Here is a 21305-nt window from a genome sequence, read left to right on the forward strand (position 1 = left end):
AAGATGTGGAAAAATCAGGGGGCAAAATTAGAAGAGAGAATTAGTAGATACCACATGTTACCTTCTTAATGTTTTAGGGGGATTTTTAGGCTAATTTTTAGGAGGATTAATCATTTTTCAAAATGAATACTATGAATATTTTAAGGTCGCATTTGGTTCACATAATGTTTTTGTAAAGAATGGAATCGGCCAACGGAATTAGATTCCGAATGAATGAAATTTGATAGAATGAAATCTCATCATCTTTTGACAACCAAAGGTACCACGGAATGGAATTCAATTCCAATTCCATCAGTTTTCATCAAAATCTGTAAACTTAACACGCCCTAAAGTTATCCAAAACATGTCCTTAACTATGGATAAATACCTTATAAACAAACAAAGAACGAACATAATTCGATGTTATAATCAAGGAATGAAAAACAATAACATATGGAAGCTAGGATGTGTAAAAATACCCTATTGCGATGGGGTTTCTTCAAATTGTTTAAATCGAGTATTTATTATATGAGAAGCTTCCTAACACCGACTCAATTGATTTAATAACATAAAGAAAGAAAAATGCAACTTATTAATTGGTCGTCGTCGATCAATTATTAGAAACTGCAAATCATTAATCAACTTGATGTATGAAATATATAAAAATTGTTCGTTAAGTTTAAAAAACTGCAAATTGTCATCGATTAGTTATTTAAAAAGAGAGCCTTATAGTCAGCTATTATAATTATAAGGTTTAATAAAATAGAACATCACGTGGTTTCCTTCAATTTCTATGCGTTTATTGAATCTAGACTCTGTATAGGTGATATATATATAGGGGAAGCATTCTAATGTGCCCTCTATAAAAATAACAAATATTCATGTAAGAAAAAAAATCACAATTTAATTCATTCATTGTTTGGTAAGAAAGCGTACAACCAATAATAAAAGCTTGCACATCATGTCGTCGGATGATGATATGGACGGTAATGAGTTGAGTGAGGCAGTACAAGTAGGAGTCATAAGTGGAGTGGGAAGAATATTAAGGAATCGAGTACTCGACAAAATCGATGAGCCGATGGTATACGACGATCTACGAAATGGGAACGAGTTATGTAGAGGGAGGATGATCCCAATGAGTCCTCAACTTATTGCTCAGGTTAAATCCATCTACAGAATATGTCAGTTGGAACTGCAGAACAGAAACAGCACAAAAACACCGTTAATGGTAGCATCAATCCTAGGACTTGCAGACATGGTGTGGGGTTTTATCGAATGTTCAAAAGAAACACGTACAAATCTTCACACCCAAAGAAGAGGACTGTCACAAGACTTCTTATGGCTCCGGAACCGCGACGGAAAGACAGCACTGGATATGGCGATTTCCGATAATCATGTGGAGGTGGCTAAGCTATTGTTGAGCAATGCATCTTACGGGGATTTAGAATCCGAATGGAATTCTAAAGGAAAGATTCTATTTCCCCTGTTACATGACCCTAAATATGACGGCTTCATTTTTCGAATGTTGGAAAAAGACACAATAAGAGCGCACTTTGCTCTACCAATATATATGCCGCTCCATAATCAACAAGGTAATATTTTCCCTAAACTTACTCATACACCACACAGTTATTCACATGGATCGGATCAATATCCTTTAAAGTTAAAAATTCACTTTACTAATAAAGTTTTTTATTTGCTGTATTTATATGATGTATATATATTTCTAACAAACTAAGACGATACCCGCGCTATGCGGCGGTGTTCGTGACGGCGACGGTATTAGTGGGCGACGATTGTTGGTGGTAGAGGCGAGTGATATAAATAATTGATGTAAAGATTTAATTGAAATATTCTAAAAGATTAAAAACTAATAGTGTAATATATTATTAAGGGTATTTTAAACATTTTCCCTTATGTAATTTTCAACATGGGGCTATTTTTTTTATAATATAGTATAGATATAGATATATAATTGAGGAAATTTATGTTCATCTTGTGTGTAAGGTTTTTCTTTAATATGTTCTGGTGTTTTTAGTTGGATTATTAGACGGTTTTATTTCTTACTAGGTATTAGGCTCTCTAGCGTGGATCGATTCGTTTAAGACAACATAGTCTAAACCCATCATCCCATCATTGGGATTTAGCTGAGCTAGACATTTAATGCCCTTTATGTCTTTCTGCCAAATCTTTGACATCACGGGTTGGAAACCTTTGAAAGACATATTGGGAAGTCCTTGCCAATAAGGTGGGGCATGAATGTTTTCTCTAACATTTAGCTGGTTTCTTCCAAAACGATAGTCAGACTTTCACCGCTAATCTTGCCCTCAGATTAACTGTCCTGGTGACGTGGTTGATCTCTACCGGACGATGAAGAGGCATGCTGCTGAGTCCAATCACCATTGTTGTTAAAAATACAACAACATAGTCTAGACTCTCCGTTGTGATATTTGATCCCCACCTTTTAAAAAAATTTGTAATACTTCTATTGTATATAATTCTAAAGTTAAATTAGTTTATTAATATTAACTAAATAACACGAATCTCTTAAATACTATGTCACGTATCAATTAAACGATATTTCAATCTTGTTTTAGCATATTTTTTTAACAACATATTATTATACTCTTACTTTTACATTACACGAATGTCTAAAATCGAACATAGATCTTTCAAAAAACTCCTTATTAATTAACTCTCATAAATGTGGATAATGAAAGTGACACTCAGATAAACTCTCTCAAATTTAAAAAAAATATATCATATTCATATTAAAAAGATAATATCGATGTTTAAGACCACGACATCGCGCTTTGGTTTGAACTGGCATACATTGATGTTTCTATTACTTCCTTCTATGTGTAGGTTGGGTTTGGTTTAGTGTGTGTCTTCTTATCCATTCACGGTATGTGTTGAGTATGTATGTGTTGTGTGAATATGATGTAAAATGTGTTGTGTGAATAGATAATGTTGGTTCTCATATCTGTTAGACTCATGAGTTGTTTGGTTCGCAGAATATTTTTAAAAGAATTAAAATCTGTAAAAGGAATTGAAATTTGAAAGAATTAGAATTATAAAGCTTTGAAATATGTCATGTGTTTGGTTGATAGAATTCAACTAAGGAACCTAAATTCAAATTATGTCGGATGATAAAATTACTATTTGTTAAACTTTTACAATAAATTATAATAAAAATGTAATAAAGTTAAATTAAAAATAAATAAATATTGTTAATTATAACAATAAAAAAAAGTTAAATAACAATACTTAAATAAAAGTAATATTAAAAATTTAGAAACAACAATACATAAAATAATAATAATAATAGTTATCATAATCATAATGATAGCATAATAACAAAATTATATCATAATAAAAAGTTAATAAAAATAAAAAATAATAAGAAATATTAATAGTAAATAAAAAAATAATTAAATAAAATCATAATAAAAAAGTAAGAAAAATAAAAAATAATAATAATAAATATAATAATAATAATAATAATAATAATAAAATATTTTTAAATTGTTATTAGGTAATCGGTAAATAAAAAGAATATTAAAAAATATGTAGTTAAAAAAATACAAATAATAATTAATAATAATTATATAATAAATTACTAAATATAATTATCATAATAATAGTAATAATGATAATGATAATTTAAAAAACATGTAAATTCCAAAAGAATTAAAAACTTTCCTTTAAATGTGTGAATCCTATGTTTAAAGAAATTTGCTGAAATGTTTTAATTTTCAATTCCATCAAAATATCCAAACAAACATGAAATGGAACGAATTTGAATTCCAAATTTAATGAATTTCATGAAATTTCCTTTGAATGTGTGAATCCTACGAGTATGTTTTGTTTATGTTATTTTTTTTTTTAAAAAGGCGTGAATTAGTCATTGCAGTGAAGGTGATACGTGCTTGTTAAGAACGTGGACTACTATGTCCATTTTCATGCATTATGTTTATTTACTAATTTATTAGATCACATTAGTTTTGTTAATTAAGTCATTTAGCACATGTTTCTGTTTAGCATATTAAGTAGTGGTCATGAAGTCCATGAAAGATGGGACGTGTAGTAGTAGGAAGTTATTTTCATGTTTATTTAAGCCTTGTATTTGCATTTTTGGATTATGAATGAAATTATGAAAGATTAGTCTTTTCTCTTATGTCTCTTGTTCTTGGAGTCTCACCCACTCTACGGGTTTTATCTTGGGAGTTTGTAGGTTTTCTCCGTAAACCTATCAGAAGGCTCTAGCTTAAGCTAGTTTTACATACATTCTCACCCTCTGATACCCGATAGGAGGAAAAATCCCACAACTAGCCACCCGAAGGCACGACACTAATTAGAGATAAAATCCTGCCCTTTTAAGGTTTGATCCTCAGACCTCACCTATCACAAATAGACTATTGTCTTATGTCCAACCCTCAACCGCAAGTGGAAGGACCGTTTTGTTTATGTAACATGAACTAAATGGGAATGATGGCTATATCATGTGTGTGTTTTTTCTTTTTTAAATGTTTGTTTTTTCCTTACAGGACGAAGTTATTTGAATTTGGATGAGCTTATACTCAGTCTGCATAGATGGAATCCACTTGAGTACACCATTCTTCACATTGTATCCAAGTTTGGAGTTGTGAATTATGTAAAAGATATTCTTATAAAGGATCCTTCACTGATATCACGTCATAATTCAGAAGGGGAGACACCTGTATATGTTGCTGCAAAGGAAGGACATGTTGATGTTCTTCAAACCATGCTTGATCATTTAGAAGGAAAACAAGAGGACATTGAATCGCTTCTCATAAGGCCCGAGGACAAAAACAACGCATTGCATATTGCCATACAAAATCATCATGCACCAGTAGTATTTTGGTTACTAAAAAATTTTCCTGAACTCGCAAATCACAATAACGTATTGAAAGAAAGCCCTCTTTACCTTGCCGCTGAGAGAAGCTATTTTGAAATTGTGAAACTAATTCTGAACGAGTGTGGAGAAATATCTTTCAAAGGACCAAATGGCAAAACAGCATTACATGCAGCAATAATTTCAAATTCGGCAGGTGATTTTGATCCCTTAGAATATTCTCATCGATTATCATCTCTTACATGCTTAATTTGTGGAGGATTATCCCACTGAGGGCCGTCTGAAAAATGTCAAAAAAAAAAAAAACTAGGCCCAAGACAAAAAAGAAAAATAGCCCCCCAAAATTATAAACTTTATAAAAATACAAAACACATAAATTGAAAAAAATGGAGTGCAATATACTCATATAGATAATATGTAAGGGTTGTTTTTAAAATATACATGAAACTTTAAGGTTGAAGTTGAAAATTAATAAATTATACTAAAAACCATCCCTTTTAGGTTATCTCTCCCTTCCTGTACGTCTTCTTCCTCCTTTGTACGCTACCATCGGCAGATTCTTTTTTTTTTCTCCGTAAACCTTCCAATTGTCACACATTTGTGGGCCCCTACCAGTATTGGGCCCTAATGCCCTTATTGCCTATGCTCACAGCCGGCCTTGTTAGTTGATAAAACATAGTGTCACAAAGATTAGTCGAGCCTTTCCACGACTTAAAGTCGAGTTTGGACTTACTTGAGCCATTGGTAAGATCTTTAACCGTGTAAGTATCCACCTGGTTCGAGTCTCACTTCCCATATTTGTGGGGTGGATTAATAAGAATTTTTCGAGAGTCCTAGTTTCCAAAAATACGTACATGTAATTTAAGAGTAGGAGTAAGATAGAATGCCGTTATAAAAAAATAGAAATAAAAAAAAAATAATGACATAAAGATTGAATACTTAAAAGTATAATTGTATTTTATAAACAATTGTAGCTTGAATCGAGCTCAAGTTCTATATATCTATAACTAGTCATAATACCCGTAAGATGTATAGTAGCTGTATAAAATATATCATAAAGAAATTCAAATATGTCTCATACATGATTCTTAAATATGAAATAAATTGTGGTTAAAGTAAATTAAAAGATTGCTTTTGTCGGCCTTTATGTACAAGAGTCCACCAGTAGCAGAAGATAGGTTTACCGTACATACAAGAGTCTTCCGGTTCTTACGGAAGCTCTTTCTTACCAGTCAAGTTGTACAACAGTAAAGATAAATTATAATATATGTTTAGTTAGATTTATGAATTTAGCTTAGATTTTTAGAATTATATCAAAATCAGAACTTGTAAGCATAGTGGATGATGACAAATAGCATTGTGATTTCGGTTCGTAAACGATCAAATAGATAAAGTTATAATATATTTTGCATTAATAAGCCAAAGAGTTAGTGTTTAACTCCAAGTCTAATAAGGAAATTGAACCTATATAAAATTAAAAAAAAACTAATTTAATTCAATAAATAAATTAAAAAACACATGTCGATTAGGGTTTCAAAAAATATCTCAATTCTGTTTTAGTTTATTGGTAGATATAACTAAAAGATGAGGTTGGGGGTACACTTGACACCCCTTTTTCCCCTCCTTGAGCCTAATTCTACCTCCTAATTAATCCTCTATCTTTCTATATTTTCTTAATTAAAGTATTATAGGCCGACCTTAAAAAAATACTACTATTCAGTCTCGTCCATTGGACAGATAGTTTAAAAATATATAAACCAAAGTATTATATAAAAATATTAAAGTATGTTAAATAGAAAATAAATAAATTAAAATACATAAAGTAACAATTAAATAACAAAACATAAGAAAATTAACTACATATCAATATCGATTCCAGTTAATTCATTTTTTTCAACTTATTTTTTATCAGCAAATTAGTTAAATAAAAATTTTGCAGTTTGAAGAAAGAAATAAAGAAGGATGTCAAATGATGAAAAAGGTGAAGAAAAGTAGTTGGATCTTTCAATCTCTTGAAGTTATAACCAAATACAAATTTTTACCCCTTTTTATTAGGTTACATATCTATATGTGTGTCCAAAGAAGAAAATAAGTCGAAAAACTAATACGCGACATGTTTAGGGAAATAAACCTAAAAACAAATATGCAAATATAGTGGAAACTTTTGAATATAAAAATACATACCAATTCATTAACAAAGACCATCTCGAATGCTTTCATTTTCTTCGGGTTGTTCCAATCCGAAACAGTCCATACATGCACAACACGGAGTCGTAGATGATGGTTAACATGTGTTGGGCTAAGATCTTCAAGATAAACTAATGTAATCTTAGTTTTTGTAGTTGATGAAGAAGCCATAATAAACCTATAATGGATAACAAACTAAAGTATAAGAAATGAATAATGATCATAACATAAGAATTCAATGTCAAATAAAAATGATTAAACATGAACAAAATATATAAATAAAATCGCTTTTATTTGTTGAGTAACTCGAACTTTTTTTTTTCCTCTTGAGAACTCATGAGGTAGTCGAACCTTTTTTTGTTGAGAATTCGTGAAGGTTTATTTATTAGGTTGTCTATATATATAATAACTTTTTGGAGAGTTTTAAAGATAAAAATATTTGTTTTGTTATCTAATTAAATATAGGTTGGCCTAGAAATTTTTAATAAAATATAAAAAAAAATAGAGGATTAATTAGGATGAAGAATAAAGACTCAAGGAATTAATTAATGAAATGATTAAAATTTTCTCAAGTTGATGGCTAAAAGTAAATATAAATTAAGTATTCAAGGCTAAAAAAGATAAATTATATATGGAAAGCAAAAAAATGTAAATTAATGAGACTTTTTGTAAGAAATATATATATATATATACATTAAAATATATGGGGAAGGGGAAAGAGCCGTTCAACCGCTACTTTTTTTTGGGAGAAACAAATGTTTAAGGCGATATATTTCTTCTGTCTAAAAATATTTTTGGACTTTGCCGCCCCACGAGCGGAATTGTGGCTTAACTGGGCGGCGCCAGGCTCAAAGCCCTCTAACTCCGAATAGTTTAAATACTCGACCCCTGTCGTATTATTGGCCTCATAAGCCTTTCTTTTATTCTCATAAAATCCCATGATATCAAAAAGAATTTACCTTTACTGGATATTTATCATGGTGTATATCAAACTTCATGTACATTTTATATTATAAAATTTAAAATCCTGGTTATTGACAACCACATTAGTTGCACGTTCAATTCCAGGTGGTCAGTTCGTAAGTATCTGTCAAGTAGGATTTGAAAATTAATTGAATATAATGAATGAGATTGAAGTTCGATATATTACAAATCATGTAAAGTTATTTAAATTATGAGATACTAATCCCAATCAAGAATGAGGTTGTACTCGAGCCAAATCTACTTAATACACTACCAGGCTTAAGTTTGACTTGATTACCAAACCTACCTTAATTGACTCCAGCTCAGTTGATTATTCGATTCTATCAAACTCATGTCGATTCAACTCGATTAAGGTGTTAAGTAATATATAACAAAAAATAGTAGTATGAACTCGATAGTTTCATGCAAGGCTCTACACTTTTTGGAGCTCGACTGGCAGTTATACAAAACATATATATCTATATGTATAGGATAGAGATCAAATGAGAAGGTCATTTAAGGAGAGAAGGGAGAGAAGGTTAGTTTTTTATTATCTTTAACTTGTTTTTTTGAACTTTTTTTTTTCCTTTTTTCACTTTTTTCATTCTCTCTTTAATTAACCAATTTCATATAAAAATTTTAAGAATTTAAAAAAAATTTTTTTTTTCAAAAGGCGTAGCTCGTATGCTATAAGTGAAGCCTCTCAAACTATGGCGGAGCCATAATAGCTAAGGGCGAAACCCGTAGGTAGATCAGCCCATCATCGATCACCCCCTATGACCTATCAGCCTCTATGACCTATCACTCCTACCAGCTACCCCTTATTAATATCCTTAAGGGCGAAGCCCGTACTGTATCATTACATGTACAACTCACTAACTCGGGTTAGAATTTTTTTTATTTTTTTAAAATTTTTTTTATGGATTGAATTAGTTAAAACAAGAATGAATAAAGTGGAAAAATGAAAAAATATCAAAAAAACAAGCTAAAAAAAATAAAAAACGGACCTTCTCTCCCTTCTCTTCTTAAGAACCTTCTCTCTGGATCTCTACCCTATATATATATATATATATATATATATTCAAGTGTAAAATTGTAAAATACCACAAGTCTGATTAATTAGGCTCACAAACTTTTCAGAGTAAGGTATTATGATATTGAAGCTTGAATTACATGTCTAATCAAGTTGCTCGAGCTCAAGTTAGGCTCAACTAAGTCTGGGTCGACTTTACTAATGTAAAGTTTTAATGATGGATCCACCTTTCTTTAGACATTGAAACTAACTTGAATTCTTTCTTGCGTTTTAGAATGCGTTGACTACTTGCTACAAGTAAGCCCTTATCTGATTAATGAAAAAGATGAGAATGACTGGACCCCTTGGCATTATGCTGTTCATTATAACAGTTCGTTAGCAATGAAAGAACTGCTAAATGCAGACAACTCTATTGGATATCAGTTAGTCACACAAGATGATATAGTCACTTCAGCACTTCACATTGCAGCTAGTGAAGGCCATTTAGTAACAATGAAGGTTATTATGAGCAAATGTCCAAGAAGCTCAGACTTCATTGATAGCAAAGGAAGAAACATTCTTCATGTTGCTATTGAAAGCGAGCAAACTGAAGCAATTGAATTCATCTTTCAAGATGAATCGTTAACAAGCCTTATCAATCAAAAAGACAGCAATGGGAACACGCCTGCTCATCTGTTGGCAGTATGGAACTTTGAAATGATGGAGAAGGTAATAGATTCTAGGGTCAACATTCGTTCCCTCAACAATGAAAAACACACTCCTTTGGATATGATAGCTTCGAATGAAAACAAAAAGAGATTGATTAAGGTGCTTATTTTTCTTCTTAACTCTCGAACTAATCATAATGTCCAACGGGCTTATTGCCTCTGTAGGTTATATATTGGGCCCTCCTAAAAATAGACTAAAAAATCCTTTTAAAACCATAAGATGTTGAGATGTGGATTCCACAAATTCTTTTTCCTAATCTTAAATCTTGATTTTACCACTTGTTATCATCTTATAGTTAATTTGGAGGATTTTTAGACTAATTTTTTAGGTGGACTAATCATTTCTCTTATTTAAATTGAGAAAACTAATTTCCATTGTTTTTATTCAACTTGATACATGAAATTCTTAAATTAAATGACTATATGTTTAGTTACAAAATGAACTTTTAGTTTACATCTCTCATAGTACTTAAAAAGTGAAGTGTTTCTTTTCGTTTGAAATAATATGGATTTGACACTTCTCTGATTTGATCAAAAACAGGATACTTGACATTGTAAACTAGTATGAAGATTTCGTAAATAAATTAGGGATAAGTATCTTGTAATGTAACAAACTTTGAACGAATGTCTATAGTAGGAAATAACTAAAGTTGTGTACGTGTATTGTATGTAAACAACTCGAAATTAATGTTTATTGTATGTAAGAAAATATATTCAACCAATTAAAATCAGACAAGTGGCACCTCTATATGGTTGTCACGTATGTTTTCTTACATACAATAAACATTTTTTAAAGTTGTTTACATACAATACACAAAACTTTAGTTATTTCCTACTATAGACATTCATCCAAAGTTTGTTACATTGCAGGATACTTATCCCAATAAATTATGAACAGTAAAAGATTTACTACCTCAAAACACTTTCATATGTAGATTTTCAAGTTCAATAGATATATGTTGCTTATTGACATATATTTGCAGGCCATAGCTAAGGGTACAGACATGGGTAATAAGACAAGCTCATCATCTTCTAACATAAGCATGAGTGACTTGTATGAAAAAGAATTAGAAGGTAAACAAAAAAAAGCGAAAGCACATTTAAAGATGGTGGACAATCTGGTTTTGGTGGTTACTCTTATAGCCACAGCATCCTTTGCAGCTGCTTTTACAGTGCCAGGTGGTTTCGATAGTGATGATGGCTCTAAACAAGGCACACCCTATCTACTTAGAAAAGCTGCATTCCAAGTATTTGTTATCAGTAATGCTATAGCATTCTCTTGTTCTTGCTCTGTTCTGCTTGCACACATTGTGTTACTAATCCATCGTAATCGTTATGATGTAGCAGGAGAGACCGAACGAAAGTACATAGATGGCAGAATTGTGTTTATGTATTTTCTTACAGGAGTTGCCCTACTTTCTATGTTAATTGCATTTGTCACTGGCTTTTATGTTGTGCTATTACCATCACTTTGGTTGGCAATTTTCGTATGTGCTTTGAGCACATTTATTGTTTTATATAGTTTAATTCCTTGAGTGATTGAGCTGCAAGTTGTATTTGTTATTTAGAGAAATATCTATATACATTTTAACCTTTCAATATTATTTTTGGATTACCATGTGTTTTATGAAGTGCTGATTATTTAACTCTTTTTTCATATGAGTATATCCACATAATTAGATGGCTGGTCGCAATAGAGACAAATTAGCAATAGAGACAAATTTGTTTGACTTACTCTAATTAGGTGGCTTATATACAGCAGCAACGTTATATGTTTTCCTTTAATAAACTCGAGTTTTGTTGATCAGAGTGTGTACGATGAAAGAGGACGATTCTTTTGGATACACAATACAGGCCCATTTGGATGTCTACCATATACGTGATGGCTCATGAACTAGTCACGGCTGGAGAAATAGACAATTACGGATGCGTGGGCATAATGAACTCGATCGCTTAGTTTTTTAACCGGTTAAATGAAAGTGTTAACCAACTGCGAGATGAACTACCCAAGGCTGCAATCACCTATGTTGATGTCTATTCAGTCAAGTTAAAAGCTTAATAAAGTTGTTCAAATTGTAGGCTTTGTGCATCCATTAAGAGCTTATTGTGCTCATGGAAGAAAATGCAACTTCAATTTGCATATGGGATGTGGTGGAAAAGTCAAAGTCAATGGGAAAGATATCCTAATTGGTAAAGCATGTGAAGATCCAAAGGTTTTGATCAATTGGGATGGGGTGCACTACACTCAAGTAGCTAATGAATGGGTCTTTAATCAGATTGTAAACGGTTCACTCTCTGACCCGCCATTGCCACTAGGATTAGCTTCCTATAAACAGTATTAAGTCTTTGAGTATTAGTTTAGTGGGTGAAGGACATTCCCCATATTCAAGAGGTTTTGTGTTAAGCATTAGGGTGAATATACAAAGTTTCTTTTATGAGCACTTCTCTTGGGTATACTCAGGTTCAAGTATGAGGGGACACCGTTTATTACTATTAATCGTCGTGCCTTCGGGCCATCGGGTATTTGAAATAGACATTTTTACTTTGAGGGAACTCTCTAGCGTGGACACAGTTAAAACAACGTATGCTAGATCTCCCACTGTCGAACCGCCATACGAAGTTTCAAGCCAAATTTTTCTATAAAAAAAAAAAAACAATCCTAAGAGGGAGGTTTTGTTAGATATTTTTATAAATGTAGAGCATTTATCATATTAAATATTGATATGGTTTAGCAAGAAAGAGTACAAGATGAAGTCATTTTTTTTTAAAGGTGTGGACAACTCGCAACGAAAGATCTAACATACATTGTTTTAATTTGGTGTGCGCTAGTGAACCCCTTCGCCTCCAATACCTTGGGTTTTTCTTGGTATTTGTTTGGTATAGTTATCATCTTCTTTTAACACGCCAGAAATAGTATACCGAAGTTCAAAATTGATTTTTATAGAATGAATGTGGTAGTAACTTAATTGTCTTCAATCAAAATTGTCGGTCTTCTAGTGATTTGTTGCAGCCCTAAACAAAGAACGAGACTAGATGAGAGAAATGCAATTCGACTACATTGTGTCGTTTTTTATTACCACTATAAGTAGAAGATTTCCACTTCCATCCGCCCATGAAAATGTTGTCTTCATCTTGAGTTTCAAGACCAATACTGTCATAGAAGTTTGTCATTTGTATCATGTATGTTGCCAATTTACAAAGGTTCGTTTTATTCAAGTAAGCGAATACATTATTCAAGTCAACCAACTAAATTAAATCTAGTGGTTAAAGTCCTTTCCTTTGAAGATGGTTAAGGATTTGATCATCATGTCCAATAAAACATCGACAAATGATATTTGATTCCATCTTCATGCCAACTGCATATAAGGTGACAGTGAATCTAACAGTTACTCCAATGAAACTTTGTTTTCGGTTGTCGAATTACTCTAATTGCTGGTAAACTTTAAAAGTTAATTAACTGTTAAAAATTTATACTTTCCCGTCTATATTTGATTTATAAAATAGGTGATAGTCAACAAACTTATCGTTAACTATTATTGAGGTGACTCGCCGAAGAATTGCTAACATCAGCAACGACAAGTCATCCCAACGATCCTCACTCTAAAATAATTAGGAAATTTTTTAGTTGACTTATCATTATCTATAATATATTTAATTAGGGATTTGATAACTAATGCTTATTAGACACTAGTTATGGTTCATCTAATAAAATCAAATTTTCAGTAAATATATAATGTAAATATCACATTGACTTAATGAACATTAAATATAACTTTATTTAAGAAATACATTCTATATATTGAATCCATCATAACAAGTACCTTTGAAACGAGTTTGGTGAGCATTAGTTCACTAGTTGAAAGGAAATCCCCAATTTAAGAGGTTTTGTGTTTAAAACTTGGGGGTGGAAATAAGAAATCTTTTTAGGATAGCTTGGCTTGGATATTACCTAGTTTTAATTCTGAGGGACAGGGTTTATCCCTATTATATGTCGTGTCTTCGGACGGATTAGTTGAGAGTTTTTCCTTATTGATATATGAAACAGACATTTTTAATTTGAGAGAGCTTTCTAGTTTGAACCCGGTTAAAACTATGTGTTAGACCTCTAGTTTTTTCTTTTTTTTTTTTTTAGAGAGAGCTTTCTTATTTAATTATTCAATGAAGATCAAAGTAGAAAAGTATGAGTTTGCAGCATTGACATTTCTGTCTAATTATGATTATAGAAATACAAATAGTGTTACTCTACTTTATTTTTATCAAATATTGTACAACTTATTGCTGAAACCATCATTTAAAATAATGAAACGGCAAATATTAGGGAAATGATTTTCTGAAGTTGTTTCTAACTTAATCAATTAAATTGGAAGCATCTTAACCATTGGATTGAAATTAAAAGTCAATATTTAAAAATAAACTTTAAATTTTGACCCTTCATTCTAATTCAATGGTTAAGATTTGGCTAGCATAACTAAGTTAGTCGATTTGAGGGAATCCCCTCAAATATTATTAGTCGTCAATCAAAAACTTTTATTAAAAAACTATGGAGAATAAAATACAGCAGTACGTAGTTATTAAAATACTTCTACGTACGCGTTTTTATTTCTTTGGATCTAGTCATTGCCTCATTGGACAAGTATATGATTAAAATACTTACTCGTTAACCAATTATATGTTAAAGTACCAACCATCATTATTCGTTGAGGTTAAAATACTGGGCAAATTGTTGGTTGGGAGATGCCGGTGTGATGGTCTTATATATAATAACATAGTGCGTCTATGGTAGCTCTCTGATGAACTTTTGTGTTGAGCCATTCCCATGACATTGCTCCCAAGCTTTTTCGTGCTGAAATCCGGTGGGAAATATTTGAACGTAACAGAGAACAGTAACTCAGGGTTCCTGAAATTCAATGAAGAAGATATTTGGAGTCCCCGGGTCAAGTTTGCGGTTGAGCCAGCAGAAACTGGGGGTGGCGCATTGGTGCACATCAGATCCTGTTACAACAACAAGTATTTGGTGACACAACAAATCGGGAACCATTTATGGATTGTTGCTTCTGCCAAAAAGCCTGAGGAAGACAGCATAAAAGCCTCATGCACCTTGTTCGAGCCTCATTCCTCGTCCGAACTAACAACTGTGTGTTTACGCCATGTTCAGACCCAGATTTATGCAAGCCACACCCAGCAAGGCATGCAATTATTATCTACTAAAAGTGTTGGATCCGGTTTCCGTGCAATTGATTCCAAGAGTCTGATAGTGCTTCCCCCTCTAGTCTCATTCAAAACAGAGGATAAAGAAGCAAAATACCTATGCGCCCGTAAACTGAGAAGTTTTTCATGGCAGGAAGGCTGGCCGTATCAGAAGTTCGAGGTAGGCCACGATATCGGTGATCCAGAGGTGGCCAAGCAGCTCTTCCCCACTGCTGACGGATACTATCGTATAAAGGACTTGTACTTTGACAAGTTTTGGAGGCGTAGTAAACCTTACTGGTTTAGAGCTGACGACAACTGGATATGGGGTGACGGTGAATCCGACAATTACTCTAATGAAACCTTGTTTTCGGTTGTCAAGTTAGACGACAATGTCATTGCTCTTAAAAATTTGGAGAATAACTACTTCTGTGGTCCACTCACTGCGGAGGGGGAAACGGACTGTTTGAACGCCCATTATCCTACTTTGACAAAGCAGACAAGGCTGGTGATCGAGGAGGTTGTCCTTCAAAGAACAATCACAGAACTCAAATACCGGCTATCTGATTCCAGGATTTATGGGGAGCACATCGTAGAATGCGACCATGCTTTTGCAACCAACGACAGCCCAGACGAAAAGACTACTGTCACCGTCAATTTTTCCTTTACTAATTCCAAAACCACTAGCTGGAGCAATGCCTTGTCAATAAAATGTGGTTCAAAGATAGGATTCGAAACAGAGAAAATACCTTGTATTGCGTCTGGGAAGGTTGAATTGTCGACTGAAGTTGGTAATAACTATGGGTGGGGAGGATGTGTGGTAGACACGTGTACTAGAGGATCGTCCTACAGTGTTCCGGTTCCAAAATCAACTACAATGAAGGTGACTATGCTCTGTACAAAGGCTTCTTGTGATGTCCCTTTCTCGTACATTCAGACTGATCTTCTTCCTTCTGGGGAGACGGTTTCCACTCGCAAAGATGATGGCATCTTCACTGGCATAAACTCCTACGACGTTCATTATAATTCCAAGGTGGTTCCAAATTACGAATTAATATGATACTAATTAACGTATGCGCGCCGTGTGCTAATTATATATGTGTTTGTGTGATTTTTATAAGGATGCAGGTCATGTATATGTAAGCTGCTATATAGCGCAACGCCTACTTTTGTATGTAATTTCTGTTTGCTATATATAGTGATAAATAATATTGAATAATTGTTCATATATGAAAAATATTACTCGTATTAGTATCATATGGAGAAAATAGGGGAAAGTACGGAGGAAGTTTTATGTGAGGGAAAATAAAAATAAAAATAAAATCATCTAAAGTTATGAACAAAAACATTAAAAACATTTAAAAAGTTCTATCAACTTTATAGGTAAAATTAAAAAGATTTTAATTTTTAAATTAAAATCAAAAAAGATTTTTTAGTAGTGGTAGGTCTAGATTTAACATTTTCGTAAGTAGAACTTTAAATAGTGGGGAATAGAAAAGTTGCAACATGATAAAATTGGTTAGGTACGTGGGGAAGTTGCTGCCTTTCACAGTCAAAACCCGGGTTCATGACTAAAGTAATACTCGTACCTTGAAGCATTGACATTTCTAGTTAATCATGATTAAAAAGTACTCGGACCTTAAAGTATGACATTTCTGCTTAACCATGATTAAATAAAAGCGAATAGGATTATTTTATTTTTGCACTCGTAGTATCAAATTCAACTTATTGTACAGACCATCGCTAAGTATTAAAAGCTGCAAATATTATTAGTCGTCGATCAAATTATTATTACTTTGTTAAAAAAACAAAACATAAAGTCAGCTTTAATAAAAACGAAAGAAAGCATCCGCGCGTTGCGATGGCGAGACGGTGGTGGTGATGCCTAGGTCATAGAGTGTAATAGGTTATAAGAGTTGATATGTCATAAAGTATGATAGTCAAATGTCTTAATCGTACGGGCTCCGCCCACGGATTTAAAAATTTGTCGAAAATATATCGAATGACATCTCTAATGAAAGAGCATGAAATTTTAAGAACACCCATACAATTTTTATAATTTATCGATGTACGGTTTTTGAGATAAAAGATTTTGAATAAATTGGAGTAATAAATTATTTATGAAGGAGAGGAAAAAAAGATGATTGGTTGAGATTTGAGGAGAGAGAAAGGATATTATAGTTATTTTAGGTAAATATAGAATAGATAGGAGGGACATTTTGGGGAAGTACTTAAAATCAATATTGAAAATTTCAAGTTAAATGTTAAAAAGAGAAAATTTGCTTTATAATACGAGTGTAAGTACCCACGCGTTGCGGCGGTAAGATGGTAGGATGATAGGTTATAGGTTGTGATATGTTTAGAGTGTGATAGTCAAATGTCTTAGCCGTACGGGCTCCACCCTCGGATTTAAAAATTCGTCGAAAATATATCGAATGACATTTCTAATGAAATAGCACGAAATTAGGAAAACCCATATACTTTTATAATTTATCGATTTACGGTTTTTAAGATAAACGATTTTGAATGAATTGGAGGAATAAATGATTTATGGAAGAGAGAGAAAATAAATTATTGGTTGAGATTTGAGTAGAGAGAAAAGAGTGAATAAATGATAGAGGTATTTTATGGGTATTATAAATAAATGATAGGGGTACTTTGGGGTTTTCACATATGTAAAGTTGAAATTTTAAAGGGAGGAAATGCTTTATAATTGATAAACGCCTAATTCGTATAATTTTAAGATATGAAAGTGACATGTTTTGTGAAGATTAATAGAAGAATTAGGGCGTGTTATGTTTGTTAAATGTTTCAGGTCGTAAGTTGTGATTTGGAGCTAAAAGGATCAAGAACGAGTAAAAGGAAGTCAGATCTGGAAAAATGTTTTTCTGAGCCACCATAAGACAATTGTATTCAATCTTCCTTATATTCATTTTGGATTAGATGTTTAATTCTTAATTGTGTTTTGCATCTAATGTTGTTTGGATTGTTTGAATGATTACGTGTTTATGACTTTGAATGAAATTCATCTATCTTTTAATTTCAAATTATTGTTTATCATGGATTATTGAAAGAATCTCTCATGAACTTGTAATTCTATTTTAATGAATTGAAAATCTAGTTGTGTCAATTCCTCGGTTTTTCGTTATCGTAATTAATCACAACCGATTAATTTAGTTCTTAACGTTCATTCAATCCAATCTTATAACGAATCATGTCTATGTGATTTCCAACGAACATAAGTTAGGTTATACTTTTGAAAACATAATTTGAAGCATGAGAATGATCCCTTTTTATTTAATTGAATTATTTTGTTAAGTTCATAATCCATTTGAGTTGTTAATCAAATCAATAAGACAATCGGTTTTAAGTTTATGTCAAGATTAATGAACTCTTGTAACTTATTTGACACTTTCCTTTGATTCCCTATGGAAACGATACTCGACTTATCCATACTAGTATAGGTTTATATTTTTGATCGGTCCAACGACAATGATCAAGTTTTGGCGCCGCTGTCGGGGAATCGGTGTGCAAAGTGTTAAAGTTTGCTTTCAATTTGTTAAAATTTTCAGAAAAATACAAAAAGAATTAGTTTAATTTTAGTTAGTAGTTGTTTATTTACTTTTTATTCTTGTAATTCAGATTTACGCTAGGTGTGATATTTGTGTAGATTACAGGTTGTTTATGCATACGAGATATTCAAAGAAGAAATCCCCTTTGTTGTTTGATCCGGAAATTGAGAAAACAGCTAGGAGAAACCAAGTACTTCACCATGCAACCAAGAGTGATCCCGGTAATTCACAAAGAAACATTCCACCTATCGGAAATCTACCACCAATCATCCAACCAGCCGGAATTCAACAAGAAACCAACCTTGACCCAAACAACCAACTTCTAAACCAATACCAACAACCACCCCGATCCGTAAGGAGTTGTTACCGATATGGAACACGAACCTATGTTGGAGATGGATCACGGTATACAGCGGAGTTGGTGTATGAAAGGGTTAATAATTGGAATGATGGGAGGTTTGATGATCATGATGATGGGTACGATTGAAATGATGGGGATGATTATGGGCAGCAACAAAACCTTCAATATCCTCAATATAACCACCCTCAATATGTCAACCAAGGACCAAGAATTCCTCATAGTCCACCACAAAACCGAAACCATCGTGGAAATCACCCAATTTATCAACCACCAAACCGTGTCATGCCTAACATGAACTATCAACCTCCACCACAAGGAGTTGATAGTCATTTTCGACCCGCTATAGCCATAAATGCTTCACCTATTGTGCCACAGGTGTTGAGGGGTAGAGCTGTTGAAGTTAGACCTCAATGTTTGAGCATTTTGCCAAGTTTTTATGGGAAAGCAACGGAGGAGCCTTATTTGCATTTGTCGGAGTTTGAGGCTATTTGTGGAAATATTGGAGGTCAAGGGTTTTCACTGGATGAAGTTAAACTAGTCTTATTTCAGTTCACATTGAAAGATAAAGCAAAGCAATGGTTCTTAGCATTACCATCGGGTAGTATCTTTACATGGGCATAAATGTAACAACAATTTTTGGATGAGTATTATACCATGCAAAAGACTAGTGATGCAAGGACTTCCATTTGAACTTTTCAGCAACAATCAGGAGAAACATTCTATGAAGCTTTCAAGAGGTTTAATGAGTTGTTAAGAACATGTCCTCACCATGGAATTGCTAAATGCATGGGAGTTGATCATGGCTTTCTATGATGGTTTGCTACCGGAAGAGAAAAGAGATGTGAATTCTATTAGCAATGGAACTTTCTTGACTAATCCCGAAGATGTTGATTGGGAATTCTTGGAGAAAATGAGTGTGAATTCGAAAAGGCAAGCACAATCCAATAGGAGGGCAAGACATCCAATAGCTTCTTCATCATCAAGTGATCAAGCCACCAAAGATCGACTTGAAGCATTGGAACGAATGTTTGCTAAGTTGGGGAAACCTGGAAAATCAGGGTGTTGCTCAAATTTCTCAAGAATACCCGATTTGTGAAAGTTGTGATGAGCTTGGACATACGCCTGTGCAATGTCCATTAGTACCGGAACATGTTGAAGAAGTGAATCAAGTGTATGGAGAAAAGAGGCGATTTGACATGAACTCCAACACTTATCATCCGGGAATGAGAAACCATCCCAATCTTCGGTATGGAAATTCTTCAAATCAACTCAATCCAAATTTTCAAGGAAACAACCAAACCGGTGGAGGATCATCTCAATCATTCCAAGGTTGGAATTACAACGAAGGGAATTACCAAGGTGGCCAAAATAAGGGAGTATTCATTAGAGGCTACCCAAGGAATTATCAACAAGGTAACAACCAAGGTGGGGCTTCGGGAAGTAATGAGGTGTCAATCAGTGAAATCATGGAGTACTTGAAAGAGATGGATAGGAAAAATGAGATTTGAGACAAGACGGTTAAATCTTTGCAAAAGCAAGTGGGAAAATTGGCGGAGGATGTATCAGCGTTGAGGAAGAATCCGGGGAAGCTACCAAGTGATACAAAGGTCAATCCACAACATCAAAGTGGCAACTCAAAGAATGTCAAGAATGTTGAAATCAACAATGTAAGTCTTCTCCGTAGTGGTAAGATGTATGATAATAAAGTTGAACCTCCATCATCACTTGTTGATGGTGTGGTGGAGGACGTTGATGATGACCAAGATAGTAAACATGAACCGGAACTTGTTCTACCTAAATCAACTAAAAAAGTGTCTTTTAAAGAGGTAGAAAATAATAGGTCTAATGGTAAATTTTCTGAAAAACAAGGAAATGAGATGGAGGGTAATACCATTGCTTTTCCTTTGGCTTTGATTGATCCAAAACTTAGGCCTACACTTAAGAAAAGAGGTCCCCATGAGGAAGAAATGTGGGAAAATTTTAAGCAAATGAAAATCAACATACCTCTAATTGACATTATTAAACAAGTTCCGACTTTTGCTAAATATCTCAAGGAGTTGTGTACCCAAAAACGACACCATAAACTTCTAAAGAAAATTGTTTTAAATGAGGAAGTTAGTACCGTTGTGATGGGTATACTCCCACCTAAACTCCAAGATCCTGGAGTGCCTTTAATTACAATTTAAGTTGGTGATTTCAAAATGAATAAGGCACTTTTGGATATGGGGGCGGGTGTGAGTATCCTACCGGGTATGTTGTATGATCAATATGACTTTGGACTATTGGAAAAAGTCAACACCACTTTGGTGATGGCTGATTTGTCACTTAAACTTCTAAGAGGAATTGTCCAAGATGTCATTGTGAAAGTGGAGGACTTCTATTACCCCGTAGACTTTTTGGTACTTGATTTTGCACCAAGTGGTAATGTTAGGCAGCCCAA

General features: G+C 33.2%; 2 protein-coding genes across 2 annotated transcripts; both read left to right on the forward strand.

The window, feature by feature from the left end:
- The first annotated feature begins 940 nt into the window (after window positions 1-940).
- LOC122588630 (protein ACCELERATED CELL DEATH 6-like) lies at window positions 941-12087 on the forward strand. The gene is made up of 5 exons (XM_043760823.1): window positions 941-1571; window positions 4527-5051; window positions 9313-9845; window positions 10729-11236; window positions 11825-12087. Exons 1-5 carry the CDS (start codon window positions 941-943, stop codon window positions 12085-12087), a joined length of 2460 nt encoding a protein of 819 aa, XP_043616758.1.
- An 8001-nt stretch (window positions 12088-20088) lies between these two features.
- On the forward strand, window positions 20089-21051 carry LOC122588726. Its single transcript, XM_043760940.1, has 2 exons — window positions 20089-20313; window positions 20401-21051. The coding sequence occupies exons 1-2, from the start codon at window positions 20089-20091 to the stop codon at window positions 21049-21051; spliced, it is 876 nt and encodes a 291-aa protein (XP_043616875.1).
- The last annotated feature ends 254 nt before the right edge of the window (window positions 21052-21305 follow it).

Source organism: Erigeron canadensis, chromosome 1 (genome assembly GCF_010389155.1).
Source record: "Erigeron canadensis isolate Cc75 chromosome 1, C_canadensis_v1, whole genome shotgun sequence".
Classification (NCBI taxonomy): domain Eukaryota; kingdom Viridiplantae; phylum Streptophyta; class Magnoliopsida; order Asterales; family Asteraceae; genus Erigeron; species Erigeron canadensis.